The sequence below is a fragment of the Fukomys damarensis genome, unplaced genomic scaffold (assembly GCF_012274545.1).
Source record: "Fukomys damarensis isolate Sample0158 unplaced genomic scaffold, DMR_v1.0_HiC HiC_scaffold_36, whole genome shotgun sequence".
Taxonomy (NCBI): Eukaryota; Metazoa; Chordata; class Mammalia; order Rodentia; family Bathyergidae; genus Fukomys; species Fukomys damarensis.
Genome location: NW_022900948.1, coordinates 22,989,488 through 23,017,459, shown reverse-complemented (window position 1 = coordinate 23,017,459; position 27,972 = coordinate 22,989,488). Strand labels below are relative to the sequence as shown.

Sequence of the window (27,972 nt, the reverse complement as noted above, 5' to 3'; positions counted from 1 at the left end):
ATTTCTGCCTCAAAATTCTATTTTGTCTGATAATAATATTACGGTACTAGTTTTTTGCATTTTATTTTCCCATTTGATAATCTTTGACTTCCAACATGTTAATTTATTTACATTTATTGTGATAAACTGTATGTTAGCCTTATAAACTAGTCTAGAACCAGACTGCTGAGGCTCAAATCCTGGCATTACCAATTACTAATTTTGTGATCTTGGCCAGCCTCTTTGTGACTTAAATCCATCATTTGTAAATCAAGGCTAATAATGGTATCTATACCTCAGAGGGATGTTAGCATACAATGAATAAATGTAAAGTGCTGAGACCAGTGTCTAAGACATAGTAAGTTTGCTGTAACAATATTAATTGTTGTTGTTCCTTTTTACATCTTTTCAATTACCAAACTTTTTCTTCCTTTACCTTTCTTATTTTCATATGGAGATAAAGGTTAATATATTTCCTTTTGTCTGCTTATTTAGAAGTCTGAAATTGTATTTCTATTCCAGTTATCTTTTATTTTTAAATATACTTTGCCAGAACTTTTCTAATAAAGACTGAATTTATGTAGAATCTCTATCCTGTTCCTAAACATGAGACTTAGTATACTTTTCTTTTTTCCCATTGAGTTTATTGGTACTTTTTAAGTATACAGTAGTTACATTCATCATTGGGATCTTGTACCTTTACATAACATCTTGGTTCTCATTTTTTCCCCATATCCCTGCCCTCCTTTCACCCCCTCCACCCTCCCCTTCATGAAGACTTTGTTTCCATTTTTCCCTTTTCTCATTTTTTTCCTTTATTTCCTTTCCCCTACCCTTCCCACTTCCCTTACACCTTTAGCCCTTTTCTTCCTATTTTACATTATCAGTTATACAATTTGGATCTTATTTATACTCTTAGTATTTATACTTTTAGTTTTTCACACCAGAGAAACTATTCAGTATTTACATATGGGTGCCTTATTCATTTAGCTTATGAGTATGGCCTCAATATGCATCCATTTTCCTATGAATGACTCTAGCCTCTCATTCTTTATGGCTGAGTAGTATTCCATTTTATAGAAAAACCATATTTTCTTTATCCAGTCTTCAACTGATGGGCAATTGGGCTGTTTCCAAGTTTTAGCTATTACAAACTGTGCCGCTATAAACATGGGTGTATATATATCACTGTGGTATGATTCTTTTAATTCTTTTGGGAAGATACCCAGCAGAGGGATAGCTGGGTTAAGTGGAACCTCTAATCCTAGTTCTTTGAGGTATCTCCAGATTGATTTCCACAGCGGTTGCACCAGTCTGCACTCCCAGCAACAATGGAGAAGGGTTCCTTTCTCTAGACTTAGCATACTTTAGTACTTGACAATGACATACCTTCTGTTTGACTTACTGTCAAGAGCTTTCCTTTTGGGACTCTTCTCATTTTAATACACTGTCATTTTTTTATAAGTAATGGTTAAAACACATTGATATAAATCTTGGGTTTTGAAATTAGTATTTCATATGTATCTATCGTCCCCTTGGTTCTTTAACATGTTTAAAGTATAGATCTATGAGGCATACACTTTTTTGGAGTACTGATTTCCTGAACCACAATTTGATCAATCACAAACTGATTTTTCCTCCTTGTCTGCCTTTAATTTGGAAATTATCCTTAAGTATACTGCTTCATAACTTATTCTCTCTTAGCTCATCTATATCTTTAAGACATACACATCAGTGCTTTTTGTCTAGAGCAGAGTATAACAAAGAGAGGAATTACTGTGTCACAGTAATTATAAATCATCAACACTCATCTTGCTTTCAAACAGCTAAGAATTAGATTCATCTCCTGGAAATCAAAGTTATAGTATGCTGTGTAGTATTTTTAAAACAATTCTCCCTTCCACTAAACCTTTCAGAATTCTAACACAGACAATACAGAAACAAAAGGAGTCACAGAGAAATTGCTAACATACTTTTTAGAACCTGGGCTGAAATACAGTGTTTCCAAGATCTTTATTCTTCTTATTAGCCACTTCATCCTAAGCTATACACACACATAAAAGAGAAAAGAGAAAGAATATATGTGTTTTATAAAGTAAAATTCTACCTACTCAACCTTGTTTTCCCACACTTCCATGGTAAACTGATTTCATTTACCCTACTGATTGCTAAACTTTACTATGCAATCCTGATATGACTTGTGCTCCAAGGGACGGAACTAGGAGAAACAAGAAATTGTTATCTTCAAGGAATAGTATCATTTAATGCCTGAATGCACATATATAACACCCCTTCAAAAATTATCAAGTAAACACATGCACAAAATTTGTCTTCAGTGCCAGAGAATAAACCTTCAGGACTTTATTTCTAAGCCCTAACTTGTAAAAACTAGATCTACAACTCATCAGATAATTATCCTTCAGATAATTTTTATAGGATTTCTCGTTGGATATAATAATTTAATTATTTAAAAAGAGGCTAAAATTATTATTAAAGTTTCATGTTGAGTACAAAGGGACTTAAAAAAAAAAAGTACAGGGCCAAGGATTTAGCGGAGTGGTTTCGCAGCCTGCCTTGCAAGCACAAGGACCCGGTACCAAAAAAAAATAAAAAATAAAAAATAAAAAGTACAAAAGGCTTTTGTATTGATATCAGTTCACCCAATTTGTCTAATATGCAAAATTCTCAAAGTTTATCACTGCAATCAGGTCTGCACCCTGATTAAATTCATTGCTTTTGGTCCCACATATCCCTGTACCTCAGTGTTATCTTGTACATCTTTTTCCTTATCAATTTTCAGTCACGAAATGATTTTTTTATCTTTTTAACCCAAGTCAACTTTTTTGAGGTATAATTATATAGAATGAAATGCACCCACTATAAGTGATGAGTGTTGACAAACATACATATCTGTGTAACTGCCGCATTAATCAAGACATAAAACATTTCTACCATCCAAAGTTCCCTGGGCTCCTTACTGGTCATGCAGTTAACATACCTGGCCCTATACAATTTTATTACATTCTTCATTGGTTTTGTCTGTGCAGTAATTTCAAATAAATACACAGCATGTACTTGTCCTATATTATTTCTTTCATTCATAATGTCTTGAGGATTCAGCCATGTGAGTATATCCAGTGGCAGCTTATTCCTTTCTATTGCTTATCCCATTTTTGATGATATCATAATTCACATATCTGATCACTGGGAGATGAATGTTTGGGATGCTTTTGTTTTTTGGCTACTATGAATAAAACTGCTATGAACATTTGAAAACAAGTCCTTTAGTGCAAATACATTATATGTTTATTTCTCTTGGGACATTAGTCAATAGAAATATAAGGTATTTCTCCCTAATAGATACATGTATAAACAACAAAGTAAATACTGGTTTTAAAAAAATATAACTTTACTTCATATGCATAGAAGATCTGCTATTTATTCATTCTGAAAGAATTGTCTCTTAAAAGAATCAAGCTCACTATATAACTGTCACTTCTGTATATTGTGTTGGTATATAATTACTATGTAACATGAATTCAAAGTTGTTTCCTCAACCCCTCAGTTTTACACCTCCTACTTACCAGCAGTTTTGAGGCATAACTGAGAACTAAGATATAATCTACATGTTGTAAACTATGAAGGCATAAATATAGCAGGAAATGTGAGATCATTTTAGAAAAGTCAATGTTTTAAATACATTCATTTAAAGAAATTATTCAAATTTGCTTTTTTAGTTTCACAGCTGTAAGTACTAATGAGACAAATATGTTTCCTGAGAGCTGTAACTATAGAAGCATAGTATCCAGAGGCTGAGAGAAACTATGAGGGGAGATTTGATATCTAACTATTCTTTAACTTCCTGAGAAGCAGAGTGATTGAAAATAACTAGGGTGACTTAATTTTATGATTTTAACTTGCAAAGCTGCTAGATGAGACCAAGTCAAGTTTCAAGTAAGGTTCAGGTTTAACACAGGCCAACAGATGTACTACGACTGATTTTATCTGTCACTTGGAAAGGACACACAAATCAGTAAAAGTATTCTAAAACACACAAGAGAAGTAAAAATGAAAAAAAATCTATGGAAATGAAGAGAAAGAGGAATTATTTCTAGAAAGAAGTACTAAGAGTGATTCCAAAGAAGAGGTATCTCAGTGCCCTTGACTGGGGATAACGGGAACATGTGTCATAGAGAATAATCTGGTATTATTAGCAACAGTTTGGCTAAAGCCAAATTTCAAAAGGTAGAGTAACTAAATATAATGTAGTATTCTGGGCTGGAATGAAAAAAGAGTACTAGCCAAAAAACTGGAATACAGATAAAATCTGGAGTTTAAACTTGACCTTTATATTTATATAAAATAGTATAATTTCTAAAAAGTAATAGGGACAAGTACCTTCATTACCCTGAGATAAGGAAATATTTCGTAAATGAAGGGAGGGCAGGGGAACGGGGAAAAAATAAGAACCAAGATTATGTAAAGGTACAAATTTCCAACAATGAATGTCATTATATTGTATACATTAAATGTACCAATAAAATTAATTTTTAAAAAGGACACAAAAAGCACTAACTATAAATACATGGATACACTGAACTACATTAAAAATAACTTTCAGTGAACAAAAGTTACCAGCAAGAGAGTGAAAAGGAAAAACATGAATGTGGCGCCACATGCCTGTAATCTCAGCACTGCACAGGCTGAGGCAGGAGGATGGCAAGTTTAAATACAGGATGGGCAATTTGGCAACTAAGCGAGACCCTGTCTCAAAATAAAAAAAATGAAAAAAGGATTGGGGATGTAGCTTGGTACTAAGGAACTACATTCAGTCCCCAGCATTATAACACCAACAAAAAAATCAAAACAAAACAAAACCTAACAAGATATTGAACAGATGCCCCACAAAAGAGAATATCTAAATGGTCAATAACCACAGAGAAGTAGTGACCCTGTTATTAGGGAAATGGAAATTAAAACTAACACGGTAACACTACACACCCAACAAAATTGGTCTGACAACTCAATTGGAAAGTCTTATAATATACCAATGGGAAAGCAACTGACAAATTCAACTTCGGAAAACTAAATGTCAACAAAAACAGTGAAGTTGAATATGTGTGTACCTTATGATCAAGCAATCCCTCACTTCATATATGTACCTAACAGAAGACTACAGATATGCTCTAGCTTTTGTGTCTTCCATATTTACTCACTAGAATTCTAAATCCCAAGGCAATGGTACTAACAGGGCCTTTGGTAGGTGATTAGGTCATGAGACTAGAGTCCTCATGAATGGGATTAATGTCCTTGTAAAGAGGTTGGGAGCTTGTTCGCTCTTTCTACCATGTGAAGGCATAGGGAGAGGTTGGTAGACTGCAAGCAGAAAGAAAGCTGGGCACAATGGAACATATCTGCAATCCTAGCTACTAAGGAGGCCAAGAGGATGATCACAAGTTTGATGCCAGCCTGGGCAATTTAGCATGACCCATGTTTCAAAAAAACAAAATATACCAGAGCTGGGGATGCAGCTCAGTGGAAGAGACTTGTGCATAAGGCACAAGGCCTTGGGTTCAATTCCCAACACTACAAGGAACAAAAACAAAAGAAAGAAAAAACAAAACAGGAAGAAAGTTCTCACCAGAACCTAATCATGCTGGCACCTTGCTCTTATACTCCCTAGTCTCCAGAACGGTGAGAGAGAAATTTCTGTTATTTGTAAGCCATCCAGTTTATGGGGTTTTATTATAGTAGTGTACTAAGACAAACATGAGCAAGTGCAGTAGAAGACATATACAGACTGGTCACTGTAATCATCTGTGATAGTCCCAAAATGAAAATAGCCCAAAGAGTAAACCTCCGAGGATTTGATAAATAATTGTGGTATAGTCATGCAGCAAAGAAAATGACTAGAATAACAACTACAAATGTAAAAACACGATGATTTTTCACACACACCATGTTGAGTGAAAAGAAGCCAGCAATATGATTCCATTTATATAAAGTGAAAAATAAGGTATAAACTGTAATATTAGAAGTTACAATAGTTATTACTTTGTGGAAGAGAAGAGTCATGGTAGTGTAGGCTTCTTAGGTGCAGCAAATATCTATTTTTTGACTGGCATGTTGGTTGCATGTGTATTCACTTAATTACTTTTAGAGGCATATTTATTTTGTGTACTTTTCTGTGTGCTACATTCAATTAAAAAACATAATTATCCTTTATTTCCTAATTTTCTCCAGTTCTAAGACTGTAAACTTATGTACTGCTTTGGACCCTTACGAGTTTTTTCTTGGACTCTCCTTCAGGCTCAGGTCTCCTTATTCAGAGCCAAGCATAAGGTTAAGCCTTTCACTACTTCTTCTGATTACCTCCTGTTTAGTACAGGTTTGCAGGAACCCTCATCTAGCTCACAATAACAGATATTTTTGTGGATTTCTCCACTAACATTCACTTTCATCTCTCCACACCCATTCAAACAAGCCTCAATAAGTTCTGTCTTATATTCATCATCTTAAGCCCTGAGACTCTGATTTATTCCATAAAATAAAAAACTCTGCAGCCCCAAACTAAGACTTTGTGTCAATTAACTGATTCACCAATATTATGCAATGTCATTTTCTCTATACTGCATTATATCTCCTTTCTTAAGAGCCAACCCAATCTAATTTAATAGCAATCCCCCGTTCAGCATTATTCACTCAAATTGTGCTGGCTCAACTCTTAGCTCTTGACTACTTATTTTATTCCTATAAATGATATATCTCCACAGTTATGCAGAGTGCAAGATTTTATCCATCTCTGTAACATCTGGCAGGCTTTAATTCACTATTGCACGTTTTTTTCCCCCTAATTGGTAGGCTCTGCCTTCCTAATATGGAATAAGCAAACACTTGTGAATTATGTGCCAAGCACTGAATCAGTTGGTTTCACATTATTTCATCTAAGCATTACAGGGTATAAGGGCAGCAGCATTTTTTCATTTCATGGAAGAGAAATATGAAGCTCTGAAGGTCAGCTGATACAAAGAACAGAAATCAGGTCTGAATCAAGGGCTCACTCTGATTCCAGGGCTCACATTTAAAACCATACCTAAAGTTTAGATATAGAAGTCTCTTTGTACAAAAAGTACCTAACATGTATTTTAAAAAAACATTAAAAACTATCATACTTCTTACAGCTGAATTTTGAAGTGGAAACTGCAAGAGGGGAAAATGTGTGTTTGGTAGTATTAAAAGATGACAGATGTTTGTAATAGGTAACAGGAAGGTAATAAGTACTGGTAACTTGTCATCAATGACTGATCTAGTTGTAGGAGAGAAGTCTTTGAGTTAATGAAAAGAAGTAGGAAAGAAAAGCTATTGAAAGGAACAATCAGGAGCTTCATGAATGACAGCTTTACAATGCAAAACTCAGTAAAACATAGCAAAGTTAATACTCTCATTCACTGTTGGTGACTACGGCTATACAACACTTACATAACTTTTTTTGGAAGGTAATCTGGTAATATGAAATCAAGGTGCTTTTAAAAGGCTCACACCTTTTTGTTTCAGAACATATATCCATTAATTCAACAGACATTTAATGGAGATGTGACTAAGTTTGGGGTAGAATGCATAATGAATGTGATACATAATTATGATTTGAACAGCAAGAATATTAAATTTTTGTGTATGATGACATGGCCAAATGATGCCAACTTGATCTTATTTCCATTTAACATGTATCCATTGCACATATTAATGGAGTTCAGTGTGTTTGTTCAACACATGCACACAGTGTGCATGAATCAAATCCAAGCTCTCTGTATCCCTACAGTCCCTTCCAACCTGTAGTTTTCTACATTTAGGTCAACTTCCCCATGGAAGAGAACATGCAGTCCTTGTATCTAGTTTATTTCACTTAATATGGCTTCCAGTTCCATCTATGTTGTTGCAAATGACAGGATTTGATTCTTCTTTATGGCTGAAGATTATAGCTCATACATTTTAACTCTAATTCTACTTCTGGGTGCTTATTTAAGGAAATAATCTCTAATAAAGTTTTTATTTTATATGTAAAGATGCTCTCAAAATTTGAATTAAAAAGTGAAAACAAAGGAGAAAAATAAATACTGTAAGCCTGTTATTATGATTATTAGGTCTTTCTCCATATCCTTCCTGAATCTATCTAACCAAGGCTATGTAGCCTAGCCTATCTCACTAGATAGCCAGGCAGGCCTCAAATTCCCTGAGATCCTCCTGCCTCAGCCTCCCAAATGCTGGGATTACAGGCATGCGCTACTATGCCTGGTACTCTAACCAACATGTTTTGAAGCTATTCTTCCTTCCTGTTGCTCTGGTACCTCACTTATAGCTTGTACATAGTCCAATCACTATACTGCTGATAGAGTACTTTCATGTTTGTTTTATGTTCTGAATAATGAGATACTTGAGGACAGAAACTAAGTTATATTCACATCAGTATCCTTAGCATATAGCAGTCAGAACTAAATTTTACAGAAATAAAGTCATAAATTACATAGGAGCTACACTTGGATGCAAATGTGGTCAACAAGGGAAGAATCTAAATTCTCCGAAGATCTAATAAGCAGTAATCGCAAATATAAGAAGGCATAAGGAACACAGTTCTAACCCAAGGGATAAAGGATTTCCTATTAGAGGATATAACAATAGCTGTATTACCCCGACAGTATTCTTATGGAGAGTATTAACAACATGAAACTGAGAGTGATACTAAGTATATGGATAAGAACATGGCTCTGACATGATAAAGACCTATGGCTGAGTTTTAGCACAGTCTTAATCTCCTCATTCACAGAACAAAGGTGACAAACTTACAAAGGTTAACTGTGATGATACATATACAATTACTTAGAACACAGTACATATTTAATTAAAATTAACCATTATAATTTCTAAAAATTCTGGCCTGTACCCAACATCAGTTATTGCAGACAAGGAGAGAAATAACCCAAAGAAACCTAAGCAGCAACTTGTAGGAACCGTGAAGTTGCAGAAAAATACTTCACATCCTGTGGGCATAGTTATAGCTATATTCAACACTTTTTTATTACTGGTGAGCTGGACTCTGGAGAAGAAAAGCAGATATACAAAGTGCAGACAATATTTAAAAATGGAATTTGGATTTTAGGTAAAAGAATGACTGTAAGTAAAGAAGTGACAGACCAAAAGAAATGAGTGTCATGATATCTTGGAAGAAAAAGCTTAGTTAGAGAATAACCCAAGTTAGCACTGTGTTGAAGGTGCTATGTTTTTCACCAGTTCAGCACACCAGTAATAATAACAGTAGTAGCAATAATACAGTAATGACATTAGCAGCCTTATCTGGGCATGCTGGCACATTCCTTCCTCCAGGAGGCTGAGGCAGGAGGATCACAAGTTCAAGCCCAAGCCTGGGCAACTTAGTGCCTGAGCAAGACCCTGTCTCAAAATGCAAGAAAATTTTAAAAAGGGTCGAGGATGTAGCTCACTTTGAAGGATTCAATCCTCAGTACTACTCTCACGTAAACCAAACCAACGCAAAATAACCATAACAACATACAGGTCACAGTTAAGTCTTCCCTGCATTAATAGCTCCATTGGTTACTTCATTTCTGAGTTTTAGTTTCCTTATGTCTAACTGGCGATGTGAATACATAACCCACAGCAATAGTAGTAAGTTTTGTTTATTTAAAGTACCTATTAAAATGCTTATTATCTAGCAGATACCTTGGTAGTTATATCTTTATTATTACTATTGATATTAAAATTATTAATTCATAAGACCAAGAACATTATTCTACAGGCGCAAAAAGTAGAGCTTACAAACAAGACTCTTTACTCTTTTTTTTTTGTTTTTTTGAGACAGGGTCTCACTATGTAGTTGAGACTGACCTGGAACTCACTATGTAGCCCAGGCTGGTCTCAAACTCACAGTGATCTTCCTGCCTCAGCTTCCCAAGTGCTGGGATTACAGGGTGCGCCACTACGCCCGGATCTTTACTCTTTTTTAATGAGTTGCTTTCATCCTCTTAAAAAAGGTAAACATTTTATGTATTTATTTTTCTCAGCACCAATTACACATGAATAAAAAATAGAGTACTATAAAAATAAAAAGACTCAAGCTAGTTTTAAAGATTTTGAGTTTTTTTTTTTTCCTCCTGGAATGGTAGTGTTAAAAATACTACATTTCTGTAAAGCAAATAGTGCTGAAAAGAATGAAAATGGCATATGGCTGGGCGAATCTTCTAAAGAAACTACTCCATGCAGCCATCTCCTGTTCTTTTCTCTGCCTTTTAAGGTCACAGCAACATGATAGAAAATCTGGGACTCACACCATCTGTCCAGACTGTTCTACCACTGCTCATTTCTCTTGTTAAATAGTCAGAACACTTCACACTTCCCAAACACTGCTACTATAAAGAGCAGCTGAAGCAGAATGAAAGACGCTTTTTCTATCCAGAAATGTAGTAGCTGGAAATGAATAGTTCCTTTGAGGATCGTAGATTACAGATCAGTCCATGAGAAGAAAAATTCAACCCTTAGAAAGAAATTTATTCCAAAAAGACTGATACTAGCTCTAGAAATTATATTTCTTGGAAAAAGAGTGATGCTCTTGTATGAGTTCCCTCGGCAAAGGTCTGTATATTTTTCATAAGACTAAGCAGAATAGTTTTCTTTACTATGCTTCTGTAACAAATTATTAGCAGCAATTAATAGTTGCTTAGCACTCAGGACATCTTCACACCCTTCAAAGCCCACAGCATTAACTAATCCTTATAGCCACTGTATGTGGAAATTTCTATTATTCTTTCCAATATTACGGTTGAGAAAACTTAGGCAGAAAGTTTGAGAAATCTGATCAAGGTAGTACAGCTCACAAAATGTAGAGCTGAGATTCTAAAGTAAGCACACTTGCTCTGTGTCCTTACTTCTTGTTACAGGTTTTAAAAAAGCCTTCTAATTACAGACTGCATTTAACATCTCTATTATATTTTGAAGAAACAAACTGTAGCTGAACATCACATTTACCTAGCCACCTATATTTACCCGTCCATTTATCTAGCCACAATAACTGCGTCAATCATATATTCATTAATAATTTTTTTCTTTTCAATTTAATAATTTGTAAATGTCTTACAATTAGTCAATGTAGCACAAGAGTTTTTTTTCATAAAGCAAAATTTTTTATAGTAAATAAAAGTTTCAAAGAATATACTCTGGGATCAGTGTCAAATTGGGACACAATACTTTATGACTTTGAGAAAAAAGTTTGGATTACTCTTAAACCTCCAGAACAAGTTCAACCTTACATGAAAATTTCTTGACTTGAGGATCCCAATCCGATAGATCAGTGTACTCAGGAGAAACCAGAACGAATCTGGAATTCCTTCTCTGTGCTTACAGAATATTCTTCTTTATGCTCAGAGGCTCAAATTTATTTATTAACAGAAGCCTCGTCTCAGCTCGTTAGTGAGGTAAATTTATGCTACTGGTTATATTACCACACTAATGACAGTAATGATAGCAGTCACATTTGTAATTATAATATTAATAATATTAAGCAACGATATCAATGATAACCCCTTAAATACTGCTAAATTACTAAGTGCTAAGCACTGTGTTAAGTGTTTCTTACTGTCCAGTACATTAGAGAGGCCATGTGGGATAGTGGTTAAAAGTATAAACTCTAACCGATTGCTGTCTCTCTATTTATTTGTGTATTCTTGAACAAATAGTACTTAAATTCCAGCTCCTCATAGAATACCTACATCCTAATGTTGAGAGGATTTAATGGGATAATATATGTAAAATATTCAGAATAGTGCCTAACAACAATAGTTATTACCTAAATGTTAACAGACAAGGCACTTAATGTTCAGAAAAGCTAAAGGCCACAAATTAGGGTACAGATGAAGTTTCCCAGGTCTGCCTGACTTCGAAGCCCACGCTCCTTGTGTACCCATTCTCATTTGTCTTATAATTGGCAGTGTTGTTCCTTTCTTAGTAGCATAAATGTTGTAACTTACAATGGATATTATCTTACATTTGATAAAACATGGTAACTGGTAAATCCAATGTGTGTTCTTTTAAGGATTAGGTCTCAGTCTATATGAAAGTTATCTTTGTTCTGTTTTGTTTTGTTTTGTCTTCCCATGTAAACCAGACTGACTTCAAACTCACCATGTAACCCAGGCTGGCTTTAAACTCACTGGCAATCTTCCTGCCTCAGCTTCTTGAGTGCCAGGATTATAGTTGTGTGCCGCCATGCCCAGCTAAAATTACATTCTAAAGCTTGCTGAGCACTTATGGACTCAGCTCTTTTCCATTTTAATTTCTTTAAACTTTACTTTACCTGAACTATTTCCTTCTTTCTAACCCTTACCTATTCCCATGTAATTATCAAGCTCCTACAGCTCTAACAATGTTTATATTTGGTTTAGGTTCTAGACTTGATTTTTATGTTTCTTGCTTTGATGATCTCTCTCTGTTGACCCAAATTAATCATGATAATTCCTTCAAGTGACAAACCTAGGGACACAGCCTTCTTATGGACCGTACACATAGGCAGATTTCTCTTCACAAGCAAAACTACACTCTTCAGATAAGCTGGGAAAGGATTAGCTCATAATGGAGACTTGACAGATGTAGGGTTTTTTGTTTGCATTTCCTTTTAGTTATATCTTTATTTCTACCTTTAGAAATTAATAAGTACTTATCTGATTCATACTTAAATTTTCTTCCTGTTTTGGCCTGAGTGCCTCCATTCCACATATAGTCAGTATCTTCATAGAAGAAAAAAATGTCAAGTTTTACATCATCTTTTCCCTGGAAGGATAGTTCCAAGCTGTCTTCTACCTAGGGAGAAGATAAAAACCATTTTTTTAACAAAAAAAAGAAAAAAAAGTCTAATATTTTACATAGAATATTAATTCTAACATGCACATTTGCTTCTAGAATAGCACTGAAACTGGGGTGTGTCACAGAATCATTTATTTTCTCTTAAAAGCACAAAAGTAATTCTTTCTAACTAATGAACCTCAGAGTAATTATCTTATGGTAGTTAAAAGTACCACTCTCCAGAGAAAATAGAAACATCACAATCTAGAGTCCCTTTCTGACTAAAGAAGGAAAGAAACCAAAGAAAAATTACTTCCTTTAATAAACCAAGAAATACGTCTATCAATGGTTTATAAATAATTAAGTGGTCTTATATTTGGCCACATACATAACACCAATCATTATATCATATACATGAAAAAGAAGAAATTAAAAAAAAAACTAAGACGAAAAGAAACTGAGAGCATTTTCCTTAAGAAACATCCTACAAATAATTATACTTCTATTGGACCTGGTGCAGCATCTGTCCGTTCCAGTACCATCATACAATAATTTTTTTTTCCCCCTCTCAATCAGGCAGTAAGTTCCTCCAGGGTAAGAGTTGTAGGAATTTATTCATCTTTGTATTACAGGTCCAGACAGGCAGAGCAAAGCCAGATATACAGCAAACATTTGGTAAATATTTGCTGAATGACTATACTCTAATTACTTTTTTGACTTCAAGATAAAATTTTATTCAACTGTTTTAGCACACTAGAATCAGTATTTATGATAGGAGAAATAATTTTATAGGAACTAAACATATTTCTACTTTATTTTCAGGATAATACTTCCCAGGAAACAAGCAAATTAAGCACAACATGATTACAAGGGATCATGAACTTAAGACAAAGAATCAAACTTCTAGAGCAAGTCTGCATCTAGCCCACGATGACCTATCTCTGGTTGACCTCTAAGGAAACTTGTATAACTCAGGACATGTGCAATAAACAAGAAATTCAAGTACTTCCCTTAGCAGTCAATAGAACATTTGCGTTTATAATTATAATGACATCCATTCCTAAATGAAAATAAAATTATATGATTCAGAGAAAAAATATAACTTCACACAGGGTTAATGGGACACTGCTTTTTACATTAATTTTATATTATTGCCAAATACAGTGGGAATAAATTCATTTATAAGAGTCAAGTATCCTTCTTTCCTATTGTCAATTAAAAGCCTGACTTTCTAGCTTTTTCATAAATAGCACAGAAATCACAAGTAGTAACAAGCTTCTGCTGAACCCATCCTTGGTTAACACTGAGTCATAAAATTCTGTAAGTGTTCTTAACTGAGTTCTTAATATAAATTTTATAACTTGAGACATATTATTTACAAAATAAAGCAAATTTTTGTTACTGACCTTCCCAAACTTATGTTTGAGTGGAAGTCCTGCCTCCTGAAATGCTAAAATAATATCAGATTTGTAATCTTGTATAAAAATCCCTAGGTCGACATCTTTGCTATAAGGAATGATACTGCACTGCCGATACCATCCTAAAAAAGAAAGGGCATAAGGTTTTTTTAAAAAAATAAAATCTGAAAAAATTAGTCATCTTAATGGATACTCTTTAAAACAGTGGATTTTATTTCACAGGATTAGATTGACAGTGTTTTGCCAAAATAATTTTTTTTTTGGTACGGGGGATTAGAACTCAGGTCTTTGTGTTTGCAAGGCAGGCCACCAAACCACTGAGCTAAATCCCCAGCCCCACCAAAATAATTTTTTAAAAATTAAATCCCAAACTAAAAGATGAGTTATAGGAGTCACCTCTTAAAGAACCTCTTTCTCTCATCTATATATCTATGTATCTACTACCTACCTATTTATCTATTGATATTTCTTCACTGGTCTGAGCACTCAAACTTCCTCTAAAACTTTCATGATATATTTTAATTTCTGAATAAACCATGGTTTTAATAATATGTTAATTGGCCCAACTATTTAAAAAGCTCAGCTGCTGTTTAGAATGGTTAATCATTAACATTTAGTGATACAGCTTACCAACATTTAGCCACTGTTTAACATTTAGTAGTGAAGATATGCTAAAATATTTTGTTCTCTTACTTATTCAGTGTAACTTTTCTGAGTCAATAATTTGTAGAATTTAACAGCTCATATCTGATGGGTCACATAAAAGAGAAGCAGTATTAGCTTCAATTTTTCAATACATTCAAAACATTGCTAAAAGTTTACTATATATACATATACATACACACACACTTCTCAACTAGCTGCTATAGCATTCTTCTAAAACAAAATACCCTAATATTTCTAAGGACTCTCAAATCTTCCCTTTTATTCTACCAACACTTCTCAAATTATTTAAAAGTAAATACAACTGTAGACCTGTAAAGTAGTCACAATTATCATAATAGGTCCTGCTACTGGGCAGTATTATCTGGAATTCTAAAAGAATTCTATCAAATAATTTTAAAATATTAAGATGGAAGGGTTGGGATTTAGCCCAGTGGTTTCTGCCACCTGAGTCACAAGCGCAAGGTCCCGAGTTTGATCCCCAGTATAAAAAACAAAATAAAAACAACAACAAAAGAATGGAAGACTCCTTTGTCATCTACTATAACTCCCTCATTTCAAAAGTGCCTTTAAATCAAGAAAACCATGGTGCTAAAATCTAAAAATGAATAATAACAAATTATTGAGACATTTTTGATAACACAGATGACAACACAATCTTGCTTCTAAAAAGTTAAACTTTAGAGCAAATATCACAGAAGTAAGAGAAATGCTCCTTTTGGGGGGTTTATTCCAATGTTAGGCTCCTTGACAGGAAGAACCATGAAATCTTCTACAGAGCCTAAGTAAGATAACCATATATTCTAGTTCACACTTATTGTACCAACATAATTAGTTAAGACATTTGTTTTGGGGCTGGGGATTTAGCTCAGGGGTACTGTCTTGCCTCACAAGCGCAAAGTCCTGAGTTCAATCCCTGGTACAGAAAAAAAAAATATATATATATATATATATACACACACACACACATACATACACACACACACACACACACACACACAACCATGCCATGTGTACTATGCTGATTGGCCTGGAATCACAGCTTGAAAAACATGTAGAATACTTCCCTATAATACTGGGGGAAGCAGATAGGGATAGTGGTGGCCACTGGCTAGAAGCAACAGTGATACCATGAACTTATTTCCAACATCACAGATGTGTCCACAAACCTTCCATCAGTCCTCCTGCTCTTAGTCATTCTACATCTTTATCACGGTTTTTCCAGAGAAACATAACTACTAGAATTTAGGAGACAGGAGGATATACATGCAGAGACTGTTTGATTGTTAAGAAATGGCTCCTGTGATCACAGAAACTGATAGTTCCCAAGATCTGCAGGGTGACTTGGTGACCTAGAGGTCCAGGAAAGCAAAGGGTGTAGCTCCATTAAAAAAAAAAAAAAAAAAAAAAAAAGACATGTTTCATTCTCAGGAGCACTCAGAAGGCTGAAGCAGGAGGATTGCTGTGAATTCAAGGCCAGCCTGGGCTACACAGTGAGATCTTGCCTCAAGAAAAATAAACTCTCCTGAACTGGACAATAAATTATATAGTAACTATAAAATCAAGAAATGAATTAACTTTTGTGCAAGTATGGTCAAAATTAACTACAGTTACAATGAAATGGAAAAAATAACACAATTTAAGATTCTAAATAATTTTAAATTTCAAAGATTTACCTAAGGAATAACAGTTAAAGATCCAGAAATTGCTCTCAGATTGTAACGGCAACCTGCCTAAGGCCATAGTAAAGTCTGTACTTCCCCACTTGAGATGAACAGTGTCTAATTAGTGATGCTATCAATGTCCTGGAAAAGGTTTGCAGAAGACAACTTATACTCTTTTCAGTCTTCGTCTCCTTAGAAACTTTTGGTGTAATGCAAGCTGGCTGTATGATGCAAAAGTAAAAAAACAGAATAGTTTTTTTTTTTAAAGGCAGCAACAATTTTTGGGAAAGATATAATAAAACACTAAGTTAAGGTTTTCCTGAGACTCAATTACAGTCTATCTGCTCGGATACAACTTTATACACATTACTTATTATTTTTTTATAAACACATATGACCTTCCTAAGAGTCTATTTCATGTTTCTGAAATATATTTCTTTAAAGTAGCAACAGATTCTTGCTCGAGGTACTAATGTTTATGCTGTCTCTGAATATTACACTTCAAATATCACTAGTGTTTTGTCACCTCAAGCAGTCATCTCTAAAGCCAAAAAGGGTGAATGACACAAAGACAAATGTAAAACAAGAATCTTACCTAGACAAGTTCCACTGCTCAGCCAGAATCGTATTCCCAATTTGTTTAAGGTTTTGGCTGCTAGCTGCAGTAATTCCTTTGCACTCTTCTGAAAGGTCATCGCTTCTACAGTGTTATCATCAAGGTACTGCTACAGATTTAATAGACCATCAGCTGTTATTGTTCATTTCCAAATTGCTGGAAAACTTTTGTGACATCTGAATTAAGTTTTAAAATTAATTCCATATAACATCTTTTTTCTGTTATAAAAATCAAGCATATAGTTTTCTTTGTTTGTTTTTTTGTTTTTGGTACCGGGGATTGAACTCGGGTCCTTGAGCTTGCAAGGCAGGCCACCGAAGCATATAGTTTTCTTTATCATTCATTAAAATAAGAATACACATGTAGATTCTAGGAAAGATCAGTGAAAAAGGAAAAAATATAACTAAGATTCCCAAAGGATGAGACTCAGACCTTAAACAGCTAGCTTTCTCTTTCACATTGTAATTTAGCAGATTGGGCAGTTAGGAGAAAAGAAAGCTAATTACGAGCTACAAGCACAATTAAAACAAAATAAATTTAATTTAATTTAATGTTTTCATCTTTTACTGATGCTACTAGTCTTTACAGACTGTGTAATAAAGTAGAAAGAGTACAGTGGATTTTAAATTAGATAATCTGTACTCAAATCTAGGACCATTTCTTCCCAGGTGTGACCCTGGGTGTATCACCACTAAAGAATATAAGCTTCATTTATCACGCATCTTCAGCGCCTTGAACAGTGCCTGAATATTTGTTCTACGAATGAGAGAATAAAACATTAAACAAACTTGTCTTATATGTCTAATTTCCTCATCTATAGCTTAAGGATAATAATTATAATTTTCAGGACTGCTGTGAAAATTTAAAGCGAAAAAGGTCTCGCAAAGAATAAAGTTTTATAACAAACATTGCCATCTATGTAACCATTTTGCTCTTCTGGTTTTCTTCAGTTTTACTGTTTTGGGACTGAGAAAAACACTCAAGTTCTGCAATGATGCTTTACTATGTATGGAACAAAAATTGAAACTACTTGGCCTACCAGACAGGGACAACTGATCCCTGACAACTGGCTCAGCCTTATCTCCACCCTACATATATTTAATATTACACCCCTCCATTTATCACACCTCTTCTCTGTGCCTTTATATATGTTGCTTTCTCTGTCTGGTATGCCCTTCACTAACACATTTTTTTAGGGCTCAGTTCCAGCCTCTGAGAAACACTCCCTGATTTCCCCAAGAAGATATATGTCTTTATTCTCCTAGTTTTCCCCTTTGTTTCAACATTTATTTATTTAAATAATTATGTATGGCACTAAACATACAGAGATAAGCAAAACAATCTGTTCCTCAATGAGCTTGTAACAGTTTATCTAATACATACTTCAGTAAATCACAATTATTGATTTTATTTCTAGTCTCTCTACTGTACTATACAGATGGCCTCATAAGAGCAGATACTGTATCTCTCCATCTCTGTATCTAAGATTTAGGGTGCTGCCTGGCATATATTAGTAACCTGTGACCAATTCAGAATGAAGAGTGAGAAATGAATAAATGATTGAGTAAGGCCCTCCTATGCTTACAGTACCTTAAAACATCCTGTGATTCTTTTATACTATAGCAGGAATAGGTACAGTTCCTAGATATACATCCTAGGAATTATAAGGACTAGGAGGACTATAGGGATCTGGAGGGAAAAGTACCTCTATGAAAGAAGTGTTTCCAACATATAAGGTGCAATCTATGGAATATATAAGACACAAAAGGATGCCTCAACATGAAAACATCCCTTTCCTTAGAGCTATAATTTTTTTTAGGATACAAACTGGAACAAGAGATCCATGTTCTTATGCTTGTTGTAGTAGAGAAAGCCTGGAGTTAGGAGTTAGGAGGTCTAGGTTTAGTCCATGCTCAGCCAACAATAGCTGTGTAAGTGGCATCTTGAAGCATTCATTTTCTTACCTATTAAAGGAGAATACTCACCTTATTGCACAGATTAACTGAAAAGACCAAATTAAATAGCAGATACAGAAACTTTGTCTTCTACAAACACTTTATGTCCTATTGGGGCTGCCCCCTGTATGCACATATTCCTATATCCTGATATTCTTTTCTAACATATTTTGAGAAACTCCACATCTTAAAACTAACCTTTATATTTGTTAATGTGCATACATGTATACAACTGTACATCTTATGTATGTGTAACGGAACTAAGAAATTACATTGTACATATTTTTTTCTTTTAAAAATGTCTTGGGCTTGGGATTTGGCTCAGTGGTTCCGCTACCTGCCTTGCAAGCGCAAAGGCCCGAGTTTCATCTCTGGTATAAAAACAAAAAACAAAAAACAAAAAACAAACTAGGGGCCAGGGATTTAGCTTAGTGGTTCTACCACCTGTCTCATAAGCACAAGGACCCAAGTTCAATCCTTGGTATCCCCACCAAAAATGTCTTGTCTATGAGGCATGACAAAATAGTGAATATCTGAATTTTTTAAATTACAGTAAAAGACACATTGCCACTAGTTTTCCTCAAAAATTTTCCAGTCACTTTGAATACACTTATCCCACCATCTTCCCTACTATCTGGAGCAGACACTTTCATGAATGTCTTTAGTTGCACTATCATGCCTACTTCAATGTCTTGAATTTATTAAAAGTGGCTTTCATGGTCAGTTTGTCTTTGAGAAAGAACCAGAAGTCACATGGTGCCAGGTCCAGTGAATAAAGTGAATGAAGCTATAACATAATATTTTTACAATTCTGCCTTTCCACTGGATGGCACTCAGCAACAGCATTCACTGTATGTGTGGTTATGCCTCATGAAGATACAAAAGAGGATTTCCTGAACTACTTCAGAAAGTGGCAAGAATGAGGGAATAAGCCAATTTGAAGCTAGGGGGGAGTATTTTGAGGGTAATTAATGGCAAAGGGCAATGCATCTTTCACTGTAATGCTTAAAAAATTAAAATATTCACCATATATTTTAATCATAACTTGTAAATCTTGGGATTACCCTGCCTCTAGAAAAACAAAATATCTGGCCCAGAATCTTCAAAAAGTATTATGGTTATAAAAGTCAATAAAGGACTAAGAAACTGTCCCAAATTAAAGAACAAACAAAAAACCCAAACAAAAAAACCCAAAACTATGAAAATTGGTACAATGTGAACCTAAAAACGAATCCTTTTATTATAAAGTCATTAATGGAATATTCAGAAAAATTTGAATGAGGATTAATTGACAATAATAAATATATTAATTTCTTAATTTTTGCATTAAGACATGTAGGAGAATTCTTATTTTTAATTATTTGAGGCTGATCTATAGTTTACTCCCAAAAGGTTCAGAAAAAAATGTTATTTGTGTTGAACTTCCAACTTTTGGCTAATTCTGAAATTGTTTAAAAAATCATTCAAAAAAAGAAATTAGGCTACTTTATAAAGTTTACTAGAGCATTGAACATTCATTGTATTTAACACTGGCGCCCTCAAGCGTTCAAATATATGTATGTTCAGTTTAATTTGAAAAATGGACTCTCCTATTTTTAATTAAGTTTCTAATATAAGAAATGATGAAGAATGAAATATTTAAAAGAATAAAGATTTTAAAACATTATCAATACCACTAGGTACTCCGTATCAGTAATACCAATACAACAGCAGGAGAGAAAAACAAATTAGGAATCATAAGTCTGCCTTGCTGCAAGGGAAAGATACAGAAAACCATGAGAGAATAGTTTCACCTGATCATGAATATAAACTTCCAGACAGCACTGAAGTCTTGTTATCTGATGTAATTTTAAGCACTGCCCTTACCATTTCAAAAATCCAAAGTATGACACTATCCAAATGATTTCTCAGTATTTTGAAACATTTTATATTTTATATTGCCTTCTCACAAACTAAGAAGGGCAAATGTGTAGGGTAAATATTTGTTAGGTAGGTAGCTTCAATTGTGGTAAGGGTCCTTAAAAGTCACTTGATTCAGATGAGCACCTTATTTTCCATTCATTTTCTCATATTTATAGTATCTTTTCTGTGTGCCAGGTACTATGACAGATACTTGGATTACAGAGGTGAATAAAAGGTTTTTTGTCAAATCCAAATAACTTAGTAGGGGACAAGACAGACATTCACAACATACCGTGATAATTACTGATAGAGGTGGCAACCAGAGCAAGCTCCCATATGACAGGAAGAGCAAATAGTTAAGTTTAAGCATCAAACTTCATCCTCTTCTACCTACTACTACTAAGAGGTGGGACTATACCAGGTAAAATTCACCTACTAGAGGAAGCTCATCAATACTTGCAGTTTCCTAGATTTTCCTCCATTAGGCTTAGTAAATTTTACAGCCTGACAACTATAAATTTAAAGGAAGAGGTCTAAGAAGTTTCGTTTGGACTGTCAGGCCTAGGTCTTGGATGCCAGCATATCATACCAGAGAAAGCCAGCATTTGTAGGTCTTGGCCTTTTGGTGGCAATATAAAAGAGTGGTATTTTATATTTTTCATTCCATTCTTGTTCTTGTGTATACAGCTTTCTGGGTAATAAAAGGCAGGTACAAAGATTAGAGTACCAAAACCCCATTATCAATTTATATGTTTTCATTATATCTGTGGTTTCATGTTAACTCTTAAAAAGTTGAACTTTCATTCCTTCAAAATCATCCTTATATCACCAGAAGCTTGGAGATGAGCTTTCAATAAATATTTATTGAGTTAAACACCAGCGCAGCAGAAAAAAGTGAAGTTCAAAAAGTACTTGTCTTTGTGTAGCATTTTTCTTTAAAAAAAAAGTCCTAAACAAAAAATTTCATATTCAGTGTCAGACTTCTGAGAAAAATTCTACATTTTCATCAAGACTGTTCTAAATCTGCAAGATCCATCTTTTTCAGTGGCTTGGATTGCTTCCAAAAGAGAATTCATCATCTTTATAAAGTTCATTGAGTTGTTGCAAGCAAAGGCAGAGGCCAATGCTAAACCTATAAAAATCTACTCAAGTAAAACAATAAATATCAACTCGTCCTTTTAGGAAAGAAGTGGTTTCAACATTAATTTTTAACAAAAGTTAAAAGAAGAAAACAAATCAAGAAAAAATGGATGAACTGAAAAATATGTCTTACCTGTTTTCCATAAGTCCCTTTAGTTCTCTGCCCAAATTTTAAAAAATAAACATATTTTCTTAATTTAAAAAGTACATTATTTGTCTCTAACCTGAAAGAATGTTCGAGCTTCTTTATACCTACACTCAATAAATCTAGAGTGTGGTACTTCTTCTAGAAAGTGCACTGGATCTTTTGGAATGAGAATTTCTAGTCCATCTATAGTAACTTGCTGTAACTCTGGCCTGAAAACAGAGTTAAAATTAATTATAAGGATTTAATCCAGAATACTGGCACCCTCTTCAAAATATTAAACATTAGGAATATTAAACAAAAACTAAATGTTAAACACTACTGATAAACTTCAAATATTTTTTCTTAAATTATCTTGGGCAGCAATTAGGAACTTTAATCTGGTACCAAACATCAACTGAGTTTTAAGTATTGTGGCTAATGTATTTTTAAGTACTTTTACATTTTTTTCATATGTTCTTTGTTATCTTTAGAAGTTACAATTTTAAATTATCAATTTCTTTTGGAGCAGTAAATGCTTTTAGCACATAAGACACTTAGGTAAATTACAATAGTCTCAGGGTCTCATTACATGAGAAATGGTATGTGGGAATCAGTCTTATACCCATCTAGACCCCACATTCTGTAACTATTATTTCAAGACTTTTCCATTCTTCTTTATATAAACTATACAATGGCTGGGGATGTAGCTCAGGGGAACAGTGTCTGCCTGGCAAGTGCAAGGTCCTGAGTTTGATCCCTGGTACCAGAAAAACAACAACAACAACTATAAACTATACAACACAGAGACAGTTTTAATCTATAGGCATGTGTTTCACAGATATTTGTTGACTGACAATTTTTAATTTAACTGCTAAAATTTTGAAATAAACAAGGCTTTAAAAACTAAACAAAAAAAAAGAGCTGGGGATTTAGTTTAGCGGTTCAGTGGCCTATCTTGAAAGCACAAGGACCCGACCGAGTTCAATCCCCGGTACCAAAAAAAACAACAACAAAAAAACAAAACTAAAGAAAAAGTCTTACAAAGACGTTATTTGAAATATAGAATTTTTAAAATGTTCATAAACTATTAGAGAATAATTAAGGTTTTGACAAAAATAATGAGGGGCCAATATTAACAACTATTTTCCTCTACGCCTATTCCTCCTTTGTTCATTTTATTCCTAAAAATCTGGCTTGGATTAGAAAAAGGTTGACTTCACAAGTAACAACTAATTTCCTTCACCCCTATTCTTTCTTTGGTCATTTTATCCCTAAAAATCTGGAGTGACTTCATAAATACCAAAAGTGGAAATGGCTTCAGTTTCAAATACCTTTTCCAGTTGTTTTTCAAATATGTGAATAAATATACTCTTACAGTTCTTAAGAGTAAGAGATAAACATGGTCTCTAGAAATTGTCAAGAAAGGTTTCAATATGAAAATTTCCACAAGGATGGTAAACTTTTAGGCAAAAGACAAATGTTTAGTGTTACCATCACATCATATTCTGGTATTTCAAGCACACTATAACATCATTATTAGGGACTTCAAAAGGGGAAAAAATGTACAACATATATTTGCTAATTTCAAGAATTTTTTTTCACCCTGCAATTGATAAATTTTATGCAAGTCCCTTCATATAACTTTCTCAGAAGAATTTTTATTATTGCAATAGATAAGGATATATTTTTGCAGTTTTAAAAAATATAAGTACTTAATCCATAATGGCACAAAATAACAAATTATAAAATTCAAGTCTCTACCAGAGAAAATGAATTTTTTCTGCTTCCCTGCAGTTCTGTGTGTATCCTAAACCAACCTCCTCCGCTGCCATATTTGTTTATCCTTTTATCGTTGAAGGTATTTGGGCTACCTTTAACTGGTAAGACTAGAACAATGTTACTGTGAACATTCATGTAAATTATACTAGATCTCATTAGAAAATGTAAAAGAAGTATAAGAATTCATGACTCATTTCATATTTCTTCCTTTGGTTCTAAACTTACCTGTCAAAAGCTCCAGGATAATGACCAAACTGTAACTTTTGAAAAGGAACAAATTTCCTGTCAATGTGTCCCTTGAGTCGTAGATGGCCATGCCAGAGGTAGCTGCCACTTCTCCCATGAAAGACCACCAAATGGATGGCATGAGTGGCCCATTTACAGATACAATGCAAAGGAATTTCAGTTCCAGAAAGTGAGTCTATCCCATCCAGCCGAGGATCTTTGCTTTCAGTCTTTAGGCACTGAAATCCCATATTCTCAGCTACAGGAAACCAGCCTTCCTAAAACCAAATAAACATCAACCTGAATATTTAAAACCAAATAATAGTATCAAAACTAAATTTAAGTTTTGCACTGAATTAAAGTCATATTTCTGTGTTAATTTGCTCCTTGCCAAAATATTTTAAAATGAGGGTCATGAGCAGAAAGTACTGGTGAGAAAAAAAAAGGAAACAGCTAAAAGAGAAACTATGTAGCACACAAGGTATGTTCAAGGATTCTCTTTATGAAAACTAAATTGATAGAAATTTCTTCCTTGAAATGAGAATGTTCATTTTAGTGTTCTCTGGTTGGTTCCTGAAAGTAAATGCTAATATAAGAAACGCTTAAAATTAAACTTGCAATTATGAAATCCTAACTTTACATGTTATAACAGAACCTCATTATAATTAAAACAAATTGAAAAATACTACAAAGTACATATTCAACATCACTGGGACATAAATTCATGTAACAAGATTAATTTACATGGTAGATGTTATGGTTTCTGTCTAGATGTCCCCTCAAAGACTTATGTGGTCAGAGGTGGGGCTTTTCAGAGGCAGCTGGATCTAGAGTATGTGATGTTGGGATTAAGGGTGTGTGATTATTAAATTAATCAACTAATTGACATGGCATAATTCTAGGTGTGGAGAACGGGAAGGGACAGAAAGAGGATGGCTGTCATCACTTGCTGCTTCTTCACTACTTTGCTGCCTACTCTCTACCATGAACTGTTTCTCCTCTGTGATGCCCCTCTTCTGTGCTACCCTGCCTTGGAGCCAGCCAACTATGAACTGAAACCTCTACAAACTGTGAGCTACAATAAACCTTTCTTAATTGCCCATCAACAGGAGACTGGATAAAGAAAATATGTGTGTGTGTTTTTATAAAAGTGGATTACTATTCAGCCATAAAGAATGAGAACCTAGAGACATTTATAGCTAAATGGATGCACATTGAGGAGATAATCTTAACCGAAATAAATAGGACACGTGTGTAAATATTGAATAGTTTCTCTAGTGTGAGAAGCTGAAAGTGTACATAAGGGCTAAAAGGTATAACAGATAATTTGAAATAGGAAGGAAAGGTGCAAAGCAGAAGGGGAAATGGGAGGGACAGGGAAAAGAAAGATGGGAATGGAATTAACATGAGAAAAAGAAGACATGGAAACAAAGTCTTTGTAAATAGGGAGGGAGGGGTCAAAGGGAGGGAAGGGGAATGGGGAAAAAATAAGAACCAACATGGATTATGGAAAGGTGCAAATTTCCAATGATGAATGTCACTACATTGTATACCTTAACTGTACCAATAAAATGAATTTAAAAAAAGCTTTCTATCCTTAACTTTAGGTGTCGGGCTCAGCAATGAGAAATATAACTAAGACAGCAGATTTTAGTACTAATTTCAACAATCAGTATCATAGGCAAGTATTATGTTACATATATGCAGCAATTTATAATTTCTGAAGAACTTTTACTGCATTTGCACATGGCATCTACTCTAATAGTAGTACAACTATTATAGATATGGAAAAAATCACAGAAGTCAGGTTTCCTATCTAAACAAAGATAATAAGATACAATGCTTACAGTTACGCATTTAGGTCTTTTCCAACCAAAATCTAGGTCCTTTCCACTATCTAACACTACCTCTCTAGTTTATATAACCACAGAAACTATGTGAGATTAGCAAGGAAAATATTATTATATATAGTCTACAGTCATGAAAAATAAAACTCTAAGAAGTAATACCAGATATTAAGGTTATGAAATGATGGACTGGGTCTTGAAGTTTGTCTCACTGCCCAATGCACTCAGAAACTTTTTTTTTTTTTTTGGTACCAGGGATTGAACTTGGGTCCTTGTGCTTGCAAGGCAGGCCACCGAACCACTGAGCTAAATCCCCGGTGAGAAACATTTTTCAAGAGCACTTTCTTCATATCATTTACTGCCTTTCAATATTGTTATTTGAATTAGTTGTAATTTCATCCATGCTCTCATAAAACATAGAAACTTCTATGATACTATTTATTGTATTATTTTTAAACTATTTGTTTAAATGGTTAAATGACACTAATAGATTCTAAGTTCCTCAACCACAGGTATCAACAGTACCTAGTACCCAGCAGGTAATCAATAGGTACTTTTGTGGTTTATGTTGTTAAAATAAATGATTAGGTCTGGTAGACAGTGCTAATAGTACCAGTAAATGTCTTCTTTCTTTTTTGAGACAGGGTCTTGCTATGGAGTTCAGGTAGTCCTGAACTCACAGCAATCCTTCTGTCTCAGCCTCCTGAGTGCTAGAATTAAAGCTGGAATTATCACCATACCTGGCGTCCTTTCTGAATATAGAGCTAACTTGTGTTCTGGTCAAAGAAATGTAGACAGATAGATCATACACGACTTCAAGGCGCTCAAAATATCCCCCAAAACCTATGTTCTCATCCCATTTGCATGTATGAAAGCCAATAACTCCAAGATGAGAATACCATATAAATGAAACAGCCATTGTTACTGCCTATAGAAAGGATGCCTAGAAATATTCCTGATCAGGAACATCTACAGTGGATTTTGTATAAAGACAAATATTCCTTTCTTGTGCTGAGTTAATGAAACTATAAGGTTTTTCAGAGCAACCAATGTAACCTACCCTAGCTAATGCAATTTTGCCTTGTCTCTCCAGAATTATCAATTATATATTTTTTTCTTTCATGGTACACCAAGAAGTACAAAGAACTGACTGAAGGTGACAGTGACCAATCCAAGAAAAGACATTATAATACTACATATAGTGAAAGATACTTTAAATTGGTAAATCCAGGAAAAATTAAATAGGCTAGCCAGAACTTGAAAAAAGTCTGACCTTGGTTGAGAGAAGAAAGATGAAAAAACAAACTAAGCAGAATTAAAAGGTTTGCCTTCTTATAACCACACATCAAAAATAAAGCATTTTCTCTGATCAAGTAAAGATCTATATTAAGGTTATGCTGAAGAAAACTTCTCCCAGTTACCGTGGCATTGGTTTCCTCATTTTATGGTAATGGTTTTAATAAAACAAAAAATTACATGCAAATGAAGCCTACGGTAATTAGAGCTAGCGATCTAACTGGCTCCACCTTGAGAGAAGTTTTAGGGAGGACTATTCACGAGCTGTGTATGATATCATATGTACGAAAGGATATATTGAGCTACTGTGCTTTTTTTGGGAATAGCTGACTTTTGATTGTTCTACTGACACTGGTCATAAGAGTTTAGTCCATTGTAGCATATTTCCTTTTCTTCAAAGCAGTAGTTCTCAAGGCATATGGTACTGCACATGAGATATTTTGGAAACTTGTAGGGAATATTTTTGGTTTATTACAGTGATATACCAACATTTAGAGTCACAAGTTAAGAACACTAGA

The 27,972-nt window shown here is 34.3% G+C and overlaps 1 protein-coding gene across 5 annotated transcripts in view; it reads right to left on the bottom strand.

The window, feature by feature from the left end:
- Fktn (fukutin) overlaps positions 1-27,972 on the bottom strand; it is a 60,873-nt gene that overhangs the window by 5,565 nt on the left and 27,336 nt on the right. For all 5 annotated transcript variants that reach the window (XM_010619687.2, XM_033759055.1, XM_033759054.1 and 2 more), the window contains 5 exons: positions 24,312-24,589; positions 22,405-22,537; positions 17,163-17,292; positions 14,229-14,362; positions 12,713-12,840 (listed from right to left, as the gene is read on the bottom strand). In XM_010619687.2, coding sequence (XP_010617989.1) covers positions 12,713-12,840; positions 14,229-14,362; positions 17,163-17,292; positions 22,405-22,537; positions 24,312-24,589 — 803 coding nt within the window. The remainder of the gene's footprint in view (positions 1-12,712; positions 12,841-14,228; positions 14,363-17,162; positions 17,293-22,404; positions 22,538-24,311; positions 24,590-27,972) is intronic.